The 16,703-nt window shown below is 40.2% G+C and overlaps 1 protein-coding gene across 1 annotated transcript in view; it reads right to left on the bottom strand.

Moving 5' to 3' along the window:
• Positions 1-445: 445 nt before the first annotated feature.
• LOC309601970 (pikachurin-like) overlaps positions 446-16,703 on the bottom strand; it is a gene marked incomplete at both ends in the record, with an annotated part of 55,640 nt that continues 39,382 nt past the window's right edge. The window contains 9 exons of the mRNA XM_082335225.1: positions 446-486; positions 1,207-1,387; positions 3,900-4,016; positions 9,168-9,279; positions 10,440-10,589; positions 11,712-11,812; positions 13,078-13,178; positions 15,292-15,628; positions 15,873-15,987. Of these exons, the coding sequence (XP_082191351.1) occupies positions 446-486; positions 1,207-1,387; positions 3,900-4,016; positions 9,168-9,279; positions 10,440-10,589; positions 11,712-11,812; positions 13,078-13,178; positions 15,292-15,628; positions 15,873-15,987 (1,255 nt within the window). The remainder of the gene's footprint in view (positions 487-1,206; positions 1,388-3,899; positions 4,017-9,167; positions 9,280-10,439; positions 10,590-11,711; positions 11,813-13,077; positions 13,179-15,291; positions 15,629-15,872; positions 15,988-16,703) is intronic.

The following is a 16,703-nucleotide window of genomic DNA, read 5'->3' as shown; positions in this document are numbered from 1 at the left end:
AATAAAATGTTTTTGTTCTAAGATATTGTCTTTTTTGGAAGAAAAGGCCAGTCTATTCATCACAATTTAACCAAAACCACTACTTTTTACTTTGAAGTTTGTGCCTGTGAGAAATGAAAGAGTGGGTGAAGACAATAATGTCACTCAGCTCTTTTGAACTTAGTTTGCTGTTACATTACAACATGTTCCCTTAGGAATTTTTCAAGATCAAGCCTGACAGAAGGGAAACATCTAGAATAACCCAAAGCGCATTTTTTTAATGTTTTCCATGCAAGCTGAACACTTTCCTGAATCTAAGATTTGAACTATTACAGTGGCTCTGAGGAAAGAAGAATGACACACATCTGGGCAGATTTTCCTCCTTGGTGGTCTCCATTGGCATACTGAGGCAGGATTTGTGCAGATGGTGAAATTACCATCAGAGTAGTCAGCATCTAAAAAAGGATTAGACCTTTCCGTATATGAGAACAGTGTTTGTTGTTAACACTAGAGAGGATAAAATTACAAGGGTTATCAATGCTCATGCTTCAGGACGTAACATAATCACTGGCTGGAGGATGTTGGCAGGAATTCCCTCTTTGTATAGCACTGCATAATTAGGGAGGTGTATGAAGTGTTCAGTGTTGGCCACCATGAGCAACCAGATACCAGGCTGCTATCTATGGATCATAGCTCTGTGCTGGGATAACAGTTACAATGTTCCTAAATAACAAAACGAATTCTTCCCTGGGTATGTGGAATGTGCACAGATGCAAAGGGAGCTCTGGCCTCCAGGGTTTCTAGTTCAAGGGATGTGTACAACAGCAGTTGTAGGTGCTAAAATCTCTCTTATTTTTGTGATTGACTGAAGGGAATGAGACACGGACTCCGCATATGAGTTCAGGCGAAGACACTTTATTTTTACAATCTATCCCTTTTATAATATGATCTAGTGTTCACGAGCAAGCAAAACTTATTTCATTGGTTACTGTCTTGCGTCCACGCGTCTCTTCAGCGTTACTTATTGGTTCTTCAAGCTGGTGCACGCGAATTCCTCTTTCAGGGATGTATCCAATCTCATCCTTATTTTTCTGCCTCTGAGTTTCACAAACTTGTTTGTAACAAGCCTCAAGGGCACAGCTGCATCTCGTCCAAGTCAAACACAATCATCTCATTTATTCCCACAATTGACTCCAGATCTCTGGATTGAAATGCAGCCATCATTACCTTTTTGGCAATGTTGCCCATCGAAGTCCAGGGGACAGTCACATTTGTAGCTGTCCTTCTTGGGAACACAGATGCCTCCATTTGCACGTGGTGAGCTCACATAGGGGTGGGCAGCATTTGCTAGGTTGACTCCAAAAGTGAAATCATGTTTCACATTAATTGTCCGGTCATTCAAGATAATCTATGTGGTAAAAAAAAAAAGGAAAGAAAAAAAAAAAAGGAAGAAAAACTTCCAAATCTTCAGAATTGCACTGTTAGGCAGAAGACTTCTCTAAAAGACTTCAGAGAAAGGTAGGCCTCAAAACTTGGCCAAAAACCTATTTCTTGTGATGAGTGTTTTCCAGTCGCAGAGGTCCAACTCATTCTGTTGCTCATCCTGACTCATTGGAGATTAATTTCTTTTGTGTTTTGTGACACAGCCTTAGGCAATCCCCATATGGAGAGAAGCTGTGTGGGATTTACCAGTCGTGTCTGAACACAAGCACAATACTTTGTAGCTGAGCTGTGAGCTAGGACTGTAAAATTAGATGAGCACTGCTGAGGAAAAGCATTTCTGAGAACAGGAAACCCCCCAGGAGACGAGTGTTGATAACAGAAATACTAAGCAGAACAGCTTGCTTTTAACATTTTCTATTGCTTTCTAGTATCTCATCTTGCCTGAAAGAAGCTAGAGTTAAGAATGGATGAAAAACATAATTAATGACTTCACAAACCTGTTTGTATATAAATCGAAGACAATTATTAAATGTTGGGATTTTTCCAATGTGTCAGCAACATATGTTCTCCAATGTAAACCGACATTTGTATAATCTCAGCTGATATCTTGGCAGAGAGATTACATGTGGGTATGGCTTCTGATCTCAGCTACATCAAAATATGAATTCCATTTTCACAAACAGATTTTTAAGGCCAGAAGTGAGAATTATAACAGTTACTCTGGCTCCTGCATAACTCAGACAATGTACCTTAGGGAGGCCTACTGGGGGAAGGGGTTGCATCAAGCATATATGCTCTGTTTGAAACAACATTAAACAAGTTCAACAGCAGAAAAACATCCAGTCCTGTCGTAAAAATGGAATGGCGAAGAGTATACTACCTTTTCAGGTTCTTTCTAACTTCTGGCTACGTTGTTCCAGAGGTTAACAAGCCCCCACTCTTAAAAATGCATATCTTATTTCTGGACTTAAACTATCTTCAGCTTCCAGCCATTGTTTCCTTTTTCTGCATCATTTCAGAGCCAGCTACTCAAAGAAAGCTCATCCTCATGTAGAAATTAGCAGATCACAATAAATTCTTAACCTTATCTGAGTAAACTAAATAGATTAAGATCTTAGGTCTTTCTATACATGGCATGTTTTCCAGTACTTGGTGATGTTTGTAGCTTTATTTCTATACAATTCTCCAAAATCCTGCTATGTGTGAACACGACAGCCAACTAATAGTCTCTCAGTGCCCAAAAGGCAGGCGATACTCTTCCTTGACATCCCATTCAGGCCTCTAAGAAGGCAAATCCACCTTCTTAACTACATCACTGAAGTAAGAACTCACACTCAGCATTTCCTAATCCTTATCAGTGCCTTTGTACTCTAGAGTACAACCCCTCACTTTGTAAGTGTGACCTATGTTCATTGCTCCAAGGCTCCCTATCTTGCTCTCCAAAATGCACAATGTTTAGTCAAGCCTACCTTTCCAAAGATGTTCATGTGACTGAACTGTTCCCATCACTATTACACACTCCCCCAGTTTTCTTGCACTTCAGGTTTTCTACTAGATAGCTGACAAAGATACTGAAAAATTTTGGACCAAGTGATGAAACCATTTACATTGAATTGCAATTACCTTTCTGTCCTTGACCAATTATTAAGCGATGCACTACTAGGTTTTTTTATTTGTTAATTAAATTTGATGCAATAATTTACTCATTTTAAACTCTAAGGATTCAGGGGTCAACCTTTCATCTTTATCCAAAGTATGCCTAATCTAGGGAGAGCAAATGTTAGTTCAGTTTGAACTTTCTTTTGAGTACTTATTAGGACTGTTTTATGAATTTACAGATTTATTTTCCAGAAAAGAATTGCACCAATGCGCAGCTGGCTGTACCGGAACATCATCCCTAAAGTCTGCCAAAAATGAAAAAGATCTTCTCCATTCATGTGCCCCATATAAAAGCATAAGAGGGGAAGGTAGTGAGGTGAGCAACTGATGTGTGGTATAAGAATATGCTAGCTGGACTGGGATCCACTTTAATTTGCACCTTCTTTTTCGCTCATTACTGTATTGGTTACATCACACATTTAGCTGCCTCATTGTGCATATATTGAAGTATTTAAACATTTCTTCTGTTCATTTATTATATATGATGCTAAAGGGCACACTGAGGACTCTAATCTTGACATAGCTTTATGCATCATTCTGAATTTGATCCCGTATGACTTTTGCTTACTTATTAGTAGAGTATGGAAATTAATAGGGAGAATGGCAACGGTAATACTTACTGGCTATTAAAGTTAGAATGACTTTTCACTGTGAAATACATGTTTAAGCACTTTGTGGTAGGCTTCTGAGGTGAAATCTTGGATTACTTTGAATATTGCCAGTGCTATAAGGGCAAGTTTTCACCTAAAGTGTCCACTGGACAGGATATATGATGAGATGAAAATAAATGCTTCCAGTGTGTTAATCTGGGCACATACCTTCTGGATGCTCCCACTGAAGAGCCTGAGGATCCCAGAATTCTTCCTCACAGCATCATGACTAGGGATTCCACCAATAAATATTTCAGAGCTGCACTTAATCTGTGTGAAAGCCCCCTGAAAGAAACCCAGGAATAAGATTTTATTAGAGTAGCTGGAACCATGCTTGTATCATCAGATTAGCTTACATTAGATGTTACAGCTTACTTTAATGCCTCATTACTTCTGTTAATTGCATTTCTTTGTACAATTCTCTCAAGAAAGCCACCATAGGACACTCTCTACTGACTGTGCTTTATCGTAATCAGAGCTAGCTGAGAAATCTCAAGTATTTCAAAATGGGAAAACCAAAGGAAGAAAGAAAGAAGACTGACTCATTCTGACTTCTGACTGCACATCTATCTCTATTTGCAATGACTTGAGGTACATTGATGTGAATCTAGGACCAGAATGAGGTTCATAAAGTTAAAATCAGAGCAAAGTCCATGGAACAGAGACTCATTTAATGTTTCCAACATCTGAAAAGCTAATCCATAGCAAGATACGAGGCTAAATGAAATGAAATATTGGGTTTGTAACAAGCCTCAAGGGCACAGCTGCATCCCTTCAAACCTGTTTGTAACAAGCCTCAAGGGCACAGCTGCATCTCATCAAAGTCAAACACAGCCTCATTTATTCCCACATCAGCTAACATACTTTTTTTTTTTTTTTTACTTTTCAGCCATTACAGAAGCAATTGAAATCCCACAATTTATTGGTTGCAGTTACCTTACATATGATAATCTAGATATACTGAAAAGGTAACGTATCTTCTGTGAACATAAATGATTGTGCTGTTTGTTTACCATTATAATGCTAGGAGCCTCATGTGGGAGGAGGATGTATATTTAAGCATTTTTAAGCTGTATTTGCTGTATTTCTAAGTTTCAGGAAAAAATGCATTTTCTATGCATATGCTTATGGCTCAGTTTGTTATAATATCCAAGCATCTTGCAACCTTTAAAGAAATGGCATGCACAGTATATGTCCGACATGGAGAAGGAGTGGTGCGCGCTTTCTGAGAACAAAGAACAGACGTACAGAGCTCATATCCATGAAGAGACTAAGGATTTTAACTCCTGCTTTAGCCTAAAATTTAGGTCCTCAAACTTCTTTTTGGCTGCTCTGTACCCTAGAAGATGCCCAAGTTCCAGCAAATTTTGAGTTCTTCCAAAGAATTCCTCCATCTGCCTGTATTTCAGCCGCTGCCTAGGAAAGGCTTCACAAATGTCCTCACCTGCAGCTCGGTACCTCTCACCTACCAGGACTTTCTGATTTGCCCTTTTTATGTTTCTTCCACTGGCTTCTGAGGGCAACAAACTTACTGGATATTCTCAAAATTTGCTTGTTAGACTGGATTTCACAAAAGGCTTGGGGAGAAAAAGTATTTGCTCTTATTTGTGTGGAGTAACCCAGTAGCTATTGTGTTTGGGATTCTGGAGGGCCAAGTTCAATTCCCCCACTCTGAAATGCTGGAAATGGGGATGTGAACCAGAATCCCTCACAAGTCAGCACGTAGGTGAGTTGCAAGACAGTAACCAGCAAGACCAGCAGAGTCTGCCATCATCTTTTAGGCTTGTTTGAAAGAAGACTGTCCTAGTTCAGTATTTTACTATTATTTCCTTCTTTTAAACAGGGTATCAGGATCAAGAATGAATGTGTTCATGAGGTTTAAAACCACAATGAAGGAAGGTCTTTTGATGTGGAGGGGAGACAGTCCCATGCGACCTAACAGTGATTTCATTTCTCTAGGCCTTCAAGAAGGAACATTAATATTCAGGTGAACTATTACTTCCTTATTTTTATTGCACGCAGTACACTCAGTGCTCGAAGGAATCGTCACAACACATCTAGTGCACTTGTCCTTTGGTATATTGCGAGACAATTACAACCTCAAGGTTTTGTTCAGTGATAGGTCCTGGTTTTGTTTGGGAAAGGATGTGAGCTGAAGAGGTAACATGCTGACAGATTTGCATCATTCCTGCTCCCTCCCCCCATACAAATTCTTAAAACATCAGATTTTTAGCATGGTTTTCTAAAAGTCACCCTATGAGGGTATGAGTACTGTCAGTAACTCCCCCATGCCTCTTGAAGCACTTGCCATCTCAGTTAAGCAGAACAGGTGTAGGGTTTGCAGAGAGAGCAGGGGTCAAGGAAGAACCCTGCTTATGCCCATGCTCACTGTAGGCTCACTCTTCATCTGGCACTGGAGAGTGCACATGGAAGCAGGACTCCCACCTTCTCAAACCTCAAAATATCCAACCCTGTGACACAAACCCAGATGGCACCAGGCTTTGCTACTGCCAACACCCACCGAACCACTTGTTTAAGAAACAAATAATATTAGTGTCAAAAAGCTGAAACTGGGGAGTGTTGGGAAATAGCTGAATTTGTGTTCTCTCTCTCCAGAATCACTTTCTCCCTTGCAGACACTTAGGCAGACTCCATGCAACTTTTTGCATGGTGCTTTTTGGGACTCCTGCCTTTTGAAAGCCGTATCTTTCCTCATGATCCCCTTTTAGGTTGTGTAAGACAAATATTGAAACAGCAAGCTACAAATGCCATCATTATTACAGATTGTTGTGAGATACTGTTGATTAAATTACAATGATTTTGTTAATCATTTAAGCTAATTTGAAGCTACCTTTTATTTGACTTACCTGGTGGTTGTTTGCTACCATGGACACATAAACCACATTGCACATTTCTATTTAACTTAATTTCTTTAAAGCTGTTTTCTTGTGGTTTCTTGTGGTTAACTTTGCAAAAACTCTTAGCTTCCTCATTGTTTTACAAACTAGGAACTGACTCTGCAGAAATAGTGCATTTTGTAAATGTCTTTGGGAGAGCTTGTTTTTCCAAGTGTTGGGTAGTAAGTGGCCAGTCTATTCTGTCTGTTTTCTAGGCACAGTGTATTTTTATTAGGGTTGTTGGTATCCCCAAAAGACAAAGATACACAAAGGTTTTAGACTGAAACAGCTGAATTTTATTGAGATATCTGTACATTCCACATGCATTTAGGAAGGTGTAAAATTAAGATTCCAAATTAAAGGGAGCACTGAAGAAGATAGATAGTGAAAGGACAAATCCAGAAAAAAAAAAAAAAGTATCATCATCTTTCAGAAAGAGTGATCCTCATATTACTTTTGCAACTTTTGAGAGGTCAGGTCAGGAGAATATCCAGGGCTGTGAACTTGAATTGGTCAGAAGTATTTTCCTGTCCAAAATACATTATCTGTGTTCTGGTCCAGTTTGAAATTCAAAACACACCTTTTCTTTCCTGTGGCTTAGCAGAGTAGGTTCCCTTTACAGTGTAGCTGCTGCTGTAAATCCTTTATGTTGTTCTCTGCTTCTGTAGAAGGCTATATCACTATTGTAGGGGATCTCCATTCATTAGGGATATGAATCTAATTTTTGTATCCAAAGGTCTAACACTTAGATACAATCCTGAACACCCAAATCCTTCTGTAGCTCTCAACCTAGACTGGTATCTACATCCTGGGTAAAAGGAGATGCTTGTTTGAGACTCACTTAAGCCTCTGGGGAGGAGTCAAATTTAGGACAACTGTTTTGCTCTGGGCAGCTCACGACTTAACATGCTGTTCTCAAGTACCTAACCCTGTCCATGAATGTAATTCCAGGTTCAGTCTTTTCTGAAGAGATGATGATGTTGGCTTTAAACTCTCAAGCTTGGTACAGGCAGGTGGCCAGCAGCAGCAGCTCAGGCTAATTTATCCTGCTTATTTAGGCAGCTGAGCACCCAATAGCTCACTGTGTTGTAGCATCTACCTTCTCTTCGTGACAGTTGGCCCAAGTGTCTGGGACCCAAAAATTAAGATGCCTGAAGTGTAAACATGATGGGGGCGTTATGTCTGCTGAGTAATTTTAATGGCAGTAAACACAAAGAAATAATGAGATACAACTGAAGCAGAGAACTTAATGATTATCTTTTCGTTTACATCATTAAGCTTCATCCTTTCTAACATCACAGGTCTCAACCTTCCCTATAATTCAAATGATTTGTAGATCTGTTATAGGTCACATGCTTATTTGCTCTTGTAATAGTTTATTTATTAACTATGTTTGCAACCTCCCACTCCTCTCTACCGTTAATTGTAGCTACAATTTGGGCAGCGGTATTGCTTCCATAATGGTGAATGGCTCTTTCAGCGATGGCCGGTGGCACAGAGTCAAGGCTGTTCGGTAAGTGGCCACGCTTCATCTCAGAGGTGTTTTGGAGACACCCTGCCATTAAAGGTGCTGGCTGGGATGGGTTAGGAGTTGAACTGTTTTAGCAACTTGTCTGTTTCAGGGTGATGTACACAAAGATTATTGTATTAGAGGTGACAGTGTCAACTCTGAAACTCAGCGCAGCTCAAGACAGGCTGCCAAAGTCATGCAGGACTATTCTGAGGCTGTGACAGACATTCTCTTAAACCCAATTTCAATTGATTTATATTTTTCAAGAAAAGTCTAAGCTTTAAATAGTTTCCCAATTTGCAGGAAAAAATGCAGATTCTTCTGCTAACAGTCTGGTTTTCTGGCCAGACTTTCCATTAGGAAAGAATAAAAGACATTTTCTACGCAGTTCTAGCCTCAGGTTCTTGGGATAAAAAAGTACCTCTGTGTAGGCATTTGAGTGCTTAGAGTGAATATCCTGCTCGGATCCTTGCAAGCAAAATTTCACCTTATTAAAAACTTGACTCACTATGACCTCTTAGGGAAGAATAAAATGCAAGTCATCAACTCTCTGAGTATTCCAGCCCTTACTCTGTCCTGAAAATTACTTTTGCAAGGAGAAGACAAAGAAACAATTCTCTTTTGGCCTATCTTTCCAGCACAATATTCAGAGCAAAAAAAAGCAGGACTTTGTGCACATATTTTTCAATTTCATCCTTCTCCAGATGACACATTTCATAGTGCATATGTTGTTCAGTGGACTTGGCCACAACCACGAAGTACCAAGAAAAGAACCTCAAGAACATGTATGAACTGAACACAAAAATGTGAGTCCAGTTGCACAGCAGGAGCAGGTAAGGTTGTATTTCAGCTGCCTTTACAGGATCCCTGTCCTCAGAGGGAAGACTTCATGTGCAAATTTCCAGTTTTGGGCTTAAGAAAATGTTGCTCTAATGTGTATACTTTTTTTAGCTAAGAGCCTGTGTAGTTTACCATGCAATCATTTTATAATCTAAGACATATTCATGACAACTCATGCCATATGCTCACCTCTGCCATCCCTTCCACTGGCTTTTGTTTGTCCACTTGTAGGATACCATTCTTTGCTGTGCGAGACACTCGCAACTCATGCCATTGACTCAGACTGACAGGTTCTTCACTCCTGTTTTAAGGGGAAGAAAACTTTTAAGTATTTTACACTTTTGCCTTTCTGATATTTTCAGATATTGCTGTCATGTTAAAAAGTCAAGTCCTCTGGGATGATTTTCTAAATAAAAATAAAAATAAACATAAAAATAAATCACTGTGTTTCTTTCCTTATAAAGAAGTAACATAATTTCTGAGCCCTATCAGCAAAGGAAAGTAAGACCATGTTCTTATAGCAAATAACAAGCATTCTACTTTTATTTATAAATGAAACATTTCTATAATCAGCATGCGTTTCATCTACCACTGAACTAATTTTTCTGCTCAATCATTTATATGCATAAAGACAATTTTTTGTCTCAGCTATACATCCTCATTTCACAATGACATAAGCCTGCTGCTAAAGCTTCCCACCTAATGGTCCATCTAGTCCCACATTCTTCATCCTCTTTTAAAACAGAACTACTTTGTGTTGGCTTATCAGCTCTATTTATGCAGCCTGTTACAGTGACATCTACACACACACACACACACGCATGCGCACAGCCCGACTGCTGTACATTAAGGGGAGGTAACTAAAATATGATCTTAATGATGCGATGAGATCCTGGCTAGGAACAATAAACCCCAGTTGTGCAAAGCATTCACCAGTCTCAAAGGAAGCATTTAAAAACTGTTCTTACAATCTTTATTAGTTCAACACTAATATGAATAGCAGTCTGTATAAAGGGCAAAACCACATTCCTCTTTACAAGTTCTGCAGAACTTTGTATCTTATTTTCAAATGTCATTTTACTACACTGGTTAAAACATTTTATGTCTAAATGATTTCTTACAGCCTTTCCTCCAGGAGCAATGAAAACTTGTGTTTGATTCTCTGGTCAAGCTGGAAAAATCAGAAACCATGCTATTTGGGACACCTGAAAACTTTCTAGCTTTCAATGAAAAAATACAAAATTCTTTTGGGTGAAATAATGTTTTGTATTTTCAGGCTACTTATATTTTAAAATGTAAAATGTGGAAGAGTAATCTGTACACTGATCCTGGTTCACTAAATGCCCCAACACTGATGAATAAAAATATACCTTTAAAATCTGATCAGATTTCTGCTGACAAGAAAAAAATGTCACCATAATTTTGAGAGAGCCCAAGATCAAGCTGCAAGTGCTGGATTACCTACCTGAGATTTTTCCTGTGACTGGAGTGTCATTGTCCATCCTGAGCCAGCCGTTCATCCCATCTCTGAAAAACGTGACGCTGTGCCAGTTCCCCAGCTTGATTTTGTTTTCATTCATTATGACTACAACTCCAGTGCCACAGCTGAACCTGGGAGCATAAGACAGAGAGGGTAGGGTGACAATCTTACATTAACCAAATAACAAAAAGTCACTTTTAGACTTTGAATATTCCTTTCGCTCCTGGGAAGCTCTCTGTTTCACACTGCATATTAACAGGCCACAGGAAAATTAGACAGCAGGTCTACGTATGATCTGTTCTAAGTTTCAAACTTCATTATCTGTCTTTCTCCCATGGAGAAGATTTTGCATCCTCTGGCCATACCAAGTGCATCGCAAAGCTTGCCAACAGCTGAAACTGTTTCAAGACGCAGGGTATTACAATCTGAGTTCCTGCTATCACAGTAATTTCTCTTGGGTATTTTTCTAGCTCCCTGGTGAAAGGCAGTGCTATATTAATAACTGTGATTCTATATGAAACTCAGTACTGAGTGACAAGGAGACCTTCAGGAGAATCTCTGTGGAGCTGAATGTGCACAAAACATGCCATTTTCTTTGACTGCCGTTCAGTGCAGGAGGTGAACAGAAACAGAACTAAGGCACATCACCCACTTTATTTTTCCCCACTTTCAAAGGACTCACCATCCCAAATATGGAGATCCTGGAGATACTCTTTCACATGCTTCATATCTATGGGACTGCAAGAAACCCCCTCCACCTTCATTTAAAAAACCTGCAACTCCCATCTAAACAAGGGATATGGATGAAGTACTAGACCCTTTGCTGGCTTTAAATCCTTTATTTTGCTATGTTACCTGCAGGTCCTTTTGCTGTGAGGCAAAAACATTGACTATGCACAGCTTGATATAGCATAAGCTTAGCGAGTGCAGTGGCTTACTGGCATTTCTGATAACATAGCAATAAGCCCCGGACTAATGCCTCGAAGAAAACTGATCATTTTGCCTTTACACCAAGGTCTGAGTAAAAAGAGTTCAACAGGGCACATGTCCACACACTAAAAAAGGATGAGAGAACAAAATATTGAAGAACTGTTAAATGAAGTAATACTATCCATTTTGTGCACTGCATGGGGCAGAAGTCAAAGACATGACAGATATTCATCACATAAAGCAGTCTCAGAAGGCAGCAATGGCCCCTTCTCTTTACATCAGATTTAGGGTGGTGGTGAGCCTAGTAGAAATCCATGCTTTACCTGAACTGGATGCTATGTTGGATGATTGCTAGTGACATAAAATCACCATGACCATGTTCATTTTCTCCACAGTATAGCAGCAAACCATCTTCTGATTCAGCCTGCAATCACAGCATCAACATGAAAAATCAAAATCTAAGCCTCACAGTGACAGATAAATGCAAGCAGCACTGGGACACTTTTCTCCAGAAAAGGGACAACAGTTTTCAGATGGAGTTTTTAACTTGCAAAATCAGCAACTGGTTGATCAATTTTGAATTCTGCATTTGAAGAACCTAAAAAAAACATTGCCTTAATGCTTAAACGGTTTAAGAACATCTCTTCTATTTACAGTGTGATACTATCAGACCTACAAACAAGCTTGAAAGCATTAAAAACTGTCAGACGTCCCATATGACACCTCTGAGCACAAAGTCTAGCAAGGATATCCTAGCAAGCCTGTTAAGTGTAGACACATCAGACTTACTGCACATGAATACGCACACTCTGCTTCACATGTTCAGTGATCCTGACACTTTTCAAGCTGAACAATCTGTGCAGGCAAGATTTCTTTTTGCAGCCATCCTGCAAGTTAAGCTGACAAATTGCCAGAAGAGTGTTAGATCACCACATGAGGCAAAAGATTGCTGCTGCTCTAGTGACAGTGTCATACCTAGGCTATGAGGCTGGCGACTCTGCCTTACGTGGGAGCAAGGGTGCATCTGAGAGCTCACCTATGACACCTGCTCAGCCACCCTCCCTACAGGCAGCCCTACCAGCTCCATCTGTAATACACAGACAGCATTAACACAAGCCAGTGTGGGATGTACCCCACCACTTCAGACCTGTAGTTTAAGTAGTCCAGTATCTTGCATGTATTAGTAGCCAGTGACCCAAACTTCAGAGGTGGAAAATAATGCCTACTTAAATCCTGCAGGGTTGGAAAAAGAACTCTGGATATAGGGCAGTATTTTGCTCAGTACAAGAAGAAGATCACAGTTTCTTATATGTAAAGATACTGCATGCCACTTCCAAACTGTAATTCACAAAAAGTCCAGGTGTACTTCAGCCTGTAGCTCATTCACATGGCTATAACCCTGCCAATGTACATTGCCGTTAGTCTGCAATGCCAGTATTACTAGTCCCAGGGATTCTCTCATGCACTGCCTACCAATAATGGATACAAATATTTTAGCTCAGTTTACCAACTTCATTTGCATTCATTGAATGTGAAGACAGATCTTTAGAGATGAAGATTATGTATAGGCTCACCACAATTACATTATAAGCTATACTGAAGCTAAGTTACTGTTCCATTGTCCACAGCATCAGAATAAGTGAATAAAATTTAAAGCTCCTATGTGAGTTTGGAATTGCTTAAACTTACCCTGAATTCAAGAGTAATTTGAAATGTCTGATAGGAGTTTTTCAGTGGTTCAAAGGTGATGTATGAGTAGCCAGAGAACTGAGGATACTGGATAATAATATCTGAAAAGCAAAGACAGAAACATGTTGTTTAGCAGTTTTCTCCCTTATAAAAACTGATATACACATTTAGCACTAGATAACATCAGGTGAAAATGCAAGTCAGAGTTCCTCCAGAGACAACCATTAGTCAGCAGTGGTCAACAATCAGTTAACCTATTGCCTTGTCCTCCCACCACCTTTCATAACTAATTCCTTTATTCCCAAGGATCTGGTGAACTTGGAAAGAAACAGGATACTGAGGGCCAAATACTGCTCAACAGTTTAATCGCTGGCTTCAGTGGAACTTTCTCCAGATTTTCATCCTTGTTACGGAAGACAGAACCCATTTACTTTATATTTATCTCCTTTTAAGAATTCATATAACACAGAGACAACAAAGTAATATTTTCTGTTTTGCAGGATTATAAAAACATACGTAGGAAATGTGCACTGGGCCAGACTCCACACTGCATTAGTCACTGCTGCTCCATAGCTGCTGCATCCAGCATCTGCTCCCAGCGCTTCCCTCTAGTCAGCTTAGGGCAGAAGGTAAAGGGAGTGATGGGGAGAAGAGGGTCCCTGCAGGCATCTCTCCATCCCTGGCTGCAACAGTGGACCTTCATATCGCTCTTGTCAGCTGGCATTATCGATCCACACCCTTTACTGTCTTATGTTAGAGGCCCATCCCAGCTCCAGCACAGAAAAAAAAAAAAAAAAATGGAGAAATGTCTTACTGCTACCTTTGCAGCTCATTTTCCTAAGAAGCACTGAGGACAGACCCAGTTTCAGGCCTGAATTCTTATTTTTGCAGTGGATCTAAGTCTAATGAGGAAGGAAGGATGAGGAGTCCTATTCCTCTGTACATTTGGGTGAAATTAGCCAATGAACTGAATTGTATGATGTTAATTGCTATATAATACTGGATGTCATCACTTCAATGATTACTATGTGCCATATCAACAGTATACAGTAAGAATCACCCAAATTAATAAAGAATGAACTTTGAGGAAACCAAGCAAAGTGCAGTGGTGATGGAACCAAAACTGGCTTCAGCATGCAACAATCCAACACCACACACCCTCTCTCCTGCCCTGAAAGACTGTTATGATGGATGAAGCCCAAAGTCATGGACTAAATGAATTCAGCAAATGTTTTAGAGGGATAGCCCGTAGACTAAGGAAATTATATTTATGTGTGTGTGTGTATATCTATATATATCTATATCTATCTATATATATGTCAAAAGACTGGAAAAGTGGTGGTGATTAATTGGAACGTATTGGAAAGTGTAAGACCTGGGCATGACGTATATGGTATGGAATAAGGGGTGGATATAAAAAGGACTGTCGTGGTTTAACCCCAGCCAGCAACTAAGCACCACACAGCTGCTCGCTCACTCCCCCCACCCCAGTGGGATGGGGGAGAAAATTGGAAGGGTGAAAGTCAGAAAACTCATGGGTTGAGATAAGAACAGTTTAATAATTGAAGTAAAATGAAATAGAATAGTAGTAATAGTAATAATAATAATATAACAATAAAATAATCATATACAAAGCAAGTGATACACTATACAATTGGCTCACCACCCACTGACCGATGCACAGCACGTCCCCGAGCAGCGATCGCTGCCCCCCAGCCAACTCGCCCCAGTTTATATACTGAGCATGACGTCATATGGTATGGAATAGCCCTTTGGCCAGTTTGGGTCAGCTGTCCTGGCTGTGCCCCCTCCCAGCTTCTTGTGCATTGGGCAGAGCATGGGAAGCTGAAAAGTCCTTGACTAGTGTAAGCACTACTCAGCAACAACTAAAACATCAGTGTGTTATCAACATTATTCTCATCCTCAATCCCAAACTCAGCACTATACCAGCTACTGGGAAGAAAATTAACTCCGTCCCAGCCAAAACCAGGACAGTTGGTTCACCACGAAGCTACTCCTTGCCCCAGGCTAACAGAAGCCAGCATCAGAGCAGCAACCAGCCCCCAGCTGGCCTGCAGCAGACTGGTGCTCCCCAAGGCAGCTGTCACTGCGCAGAGGCCACAGACATTCAGCCTGCTGATGCTGGAGGGATGCCTTGTCTAGGGTCATTGAGGAAGTGCAGTCCCACAGACTTGTGGGCATGTGGAAACCTACCTTCCGCGCATGTCTCTCCTCCTTTTCCCAAGTTGCAGTGGCAGCGTGAGCCACCCTGGTCATAGTCGTTGACGCAAAAGCTGTCTGCAGAACAGATGGTCTCATTGCAGGAGAGATCAAAAAGGTGCGTTGCAGAAGACGTGCCACTCCTCCTCGTTGCCCTAGCTGTAGTCGCCCTTGCTGTGGTTGAAGGCCATGTGGTGGTGGGAGTGGAAGTAGTGGGTTCAGAAGTGGTTGTAAGGACCTGTGATAGGAGCCTGGGACTAGACCCTGGCATGACCTTAGTTTCGACCAGAAATTTTCTGTTGCCTCCTTTGATAGCAGGAAGTGGTCTGAGCTGAAAGGAAATAAAGAAACATAAATTCAGTAAAACCTAAAATGCTACATGGAAATGAAACAAATAGCTTCCAAGATACAGATCTGAGGTAACAAATTCATCCTCACTGAAGAAAAAGAAACCACCACATTATTATATCTGAGCATACAATATTGGATATTAAACTTTCTGACAAGACCAGACACTTTAAAATATTAAGACTATAAAGAAAACAGAAAAGTCAAAGTGAAATTTTGAAATTTACCTCTTCTGTGTAAATGTCGTAGTCTGAGTCATCAATATCAAATCCATCATCATCACCAGTCACTGTGTCTGTGATATACTGATGCCCATAGCTTCCACTTCCTAAAAAGACACAACTGGCATATTCAGTTCATAAATTTTTTCACTTTACACACAGAAACTCAGATCTTTCTTACCTCCCCCTGATCCAACACATTAAAATCTGAAGTGGTGGTGATGTTCATTCTGTAGAAAATGCAAGTGTCAGCCTGAAGATGGGAGACGTTGTTCAAGTGATGCATATGCAACTTAAAAGAAACTAAGTGAAGACCTTCATTTAGTCACTTACTGTGTTTCCTTAACAAAGCAGGAAAAGCTCAGTTCTCCCATTGCAAACTGACTTTATCTATCATTCTTCCAGGAGAGTGGCTCTGAATTTTTTTCAGCATGGACTACATTGTAATAGCTGTATTGTTTTTAGATCATACTTTTCCCTTTTATAAATAGAGTCCTCTATCTGCCCTACTGGTGACCAAATTACTGGAACATCAGAAGAGATACATCTAGGTAGGGCTTTTCTGGCACATTCTGCTTAGGCCTTTACCTACTTCCACTGGTTCCAATGCTCCTGAAATTAACATCCTAAGTGTATTTTTAGGCTTTTTTTTTTAAATGCAATTTAGCACCTGGAAAAAAGGAACACACACAAACATCGTGCTTTTCATGTGCATAATCTGCCTCTGCCTCTCTCTGGAGCACTGAACTGCACTGTGAAGGACTCCGGTCTGGGAATGGCCAGTTTAAACAGTAAGATGATCCTTGTGGAAAATATCTGTGTTTTTCTGCACTTTAC

This window comes from Platalea leucorodia, assembly GCF_965183815.1.
Source record: "Platalea leucorodia genome assembly, chromosome: W".
Taxonomy (NCBI): Eukaryota; Metazoa; Chordata; class Aves; order Pelecaniformes; family Threskiornithidae; genus Platalea; species Platalea leucorodia.
The sequence above is the reverse complement of the archived record's forward strand: the minus strand, read 5'-3'. Positions and strand labels throughout refer to the sequence as shown.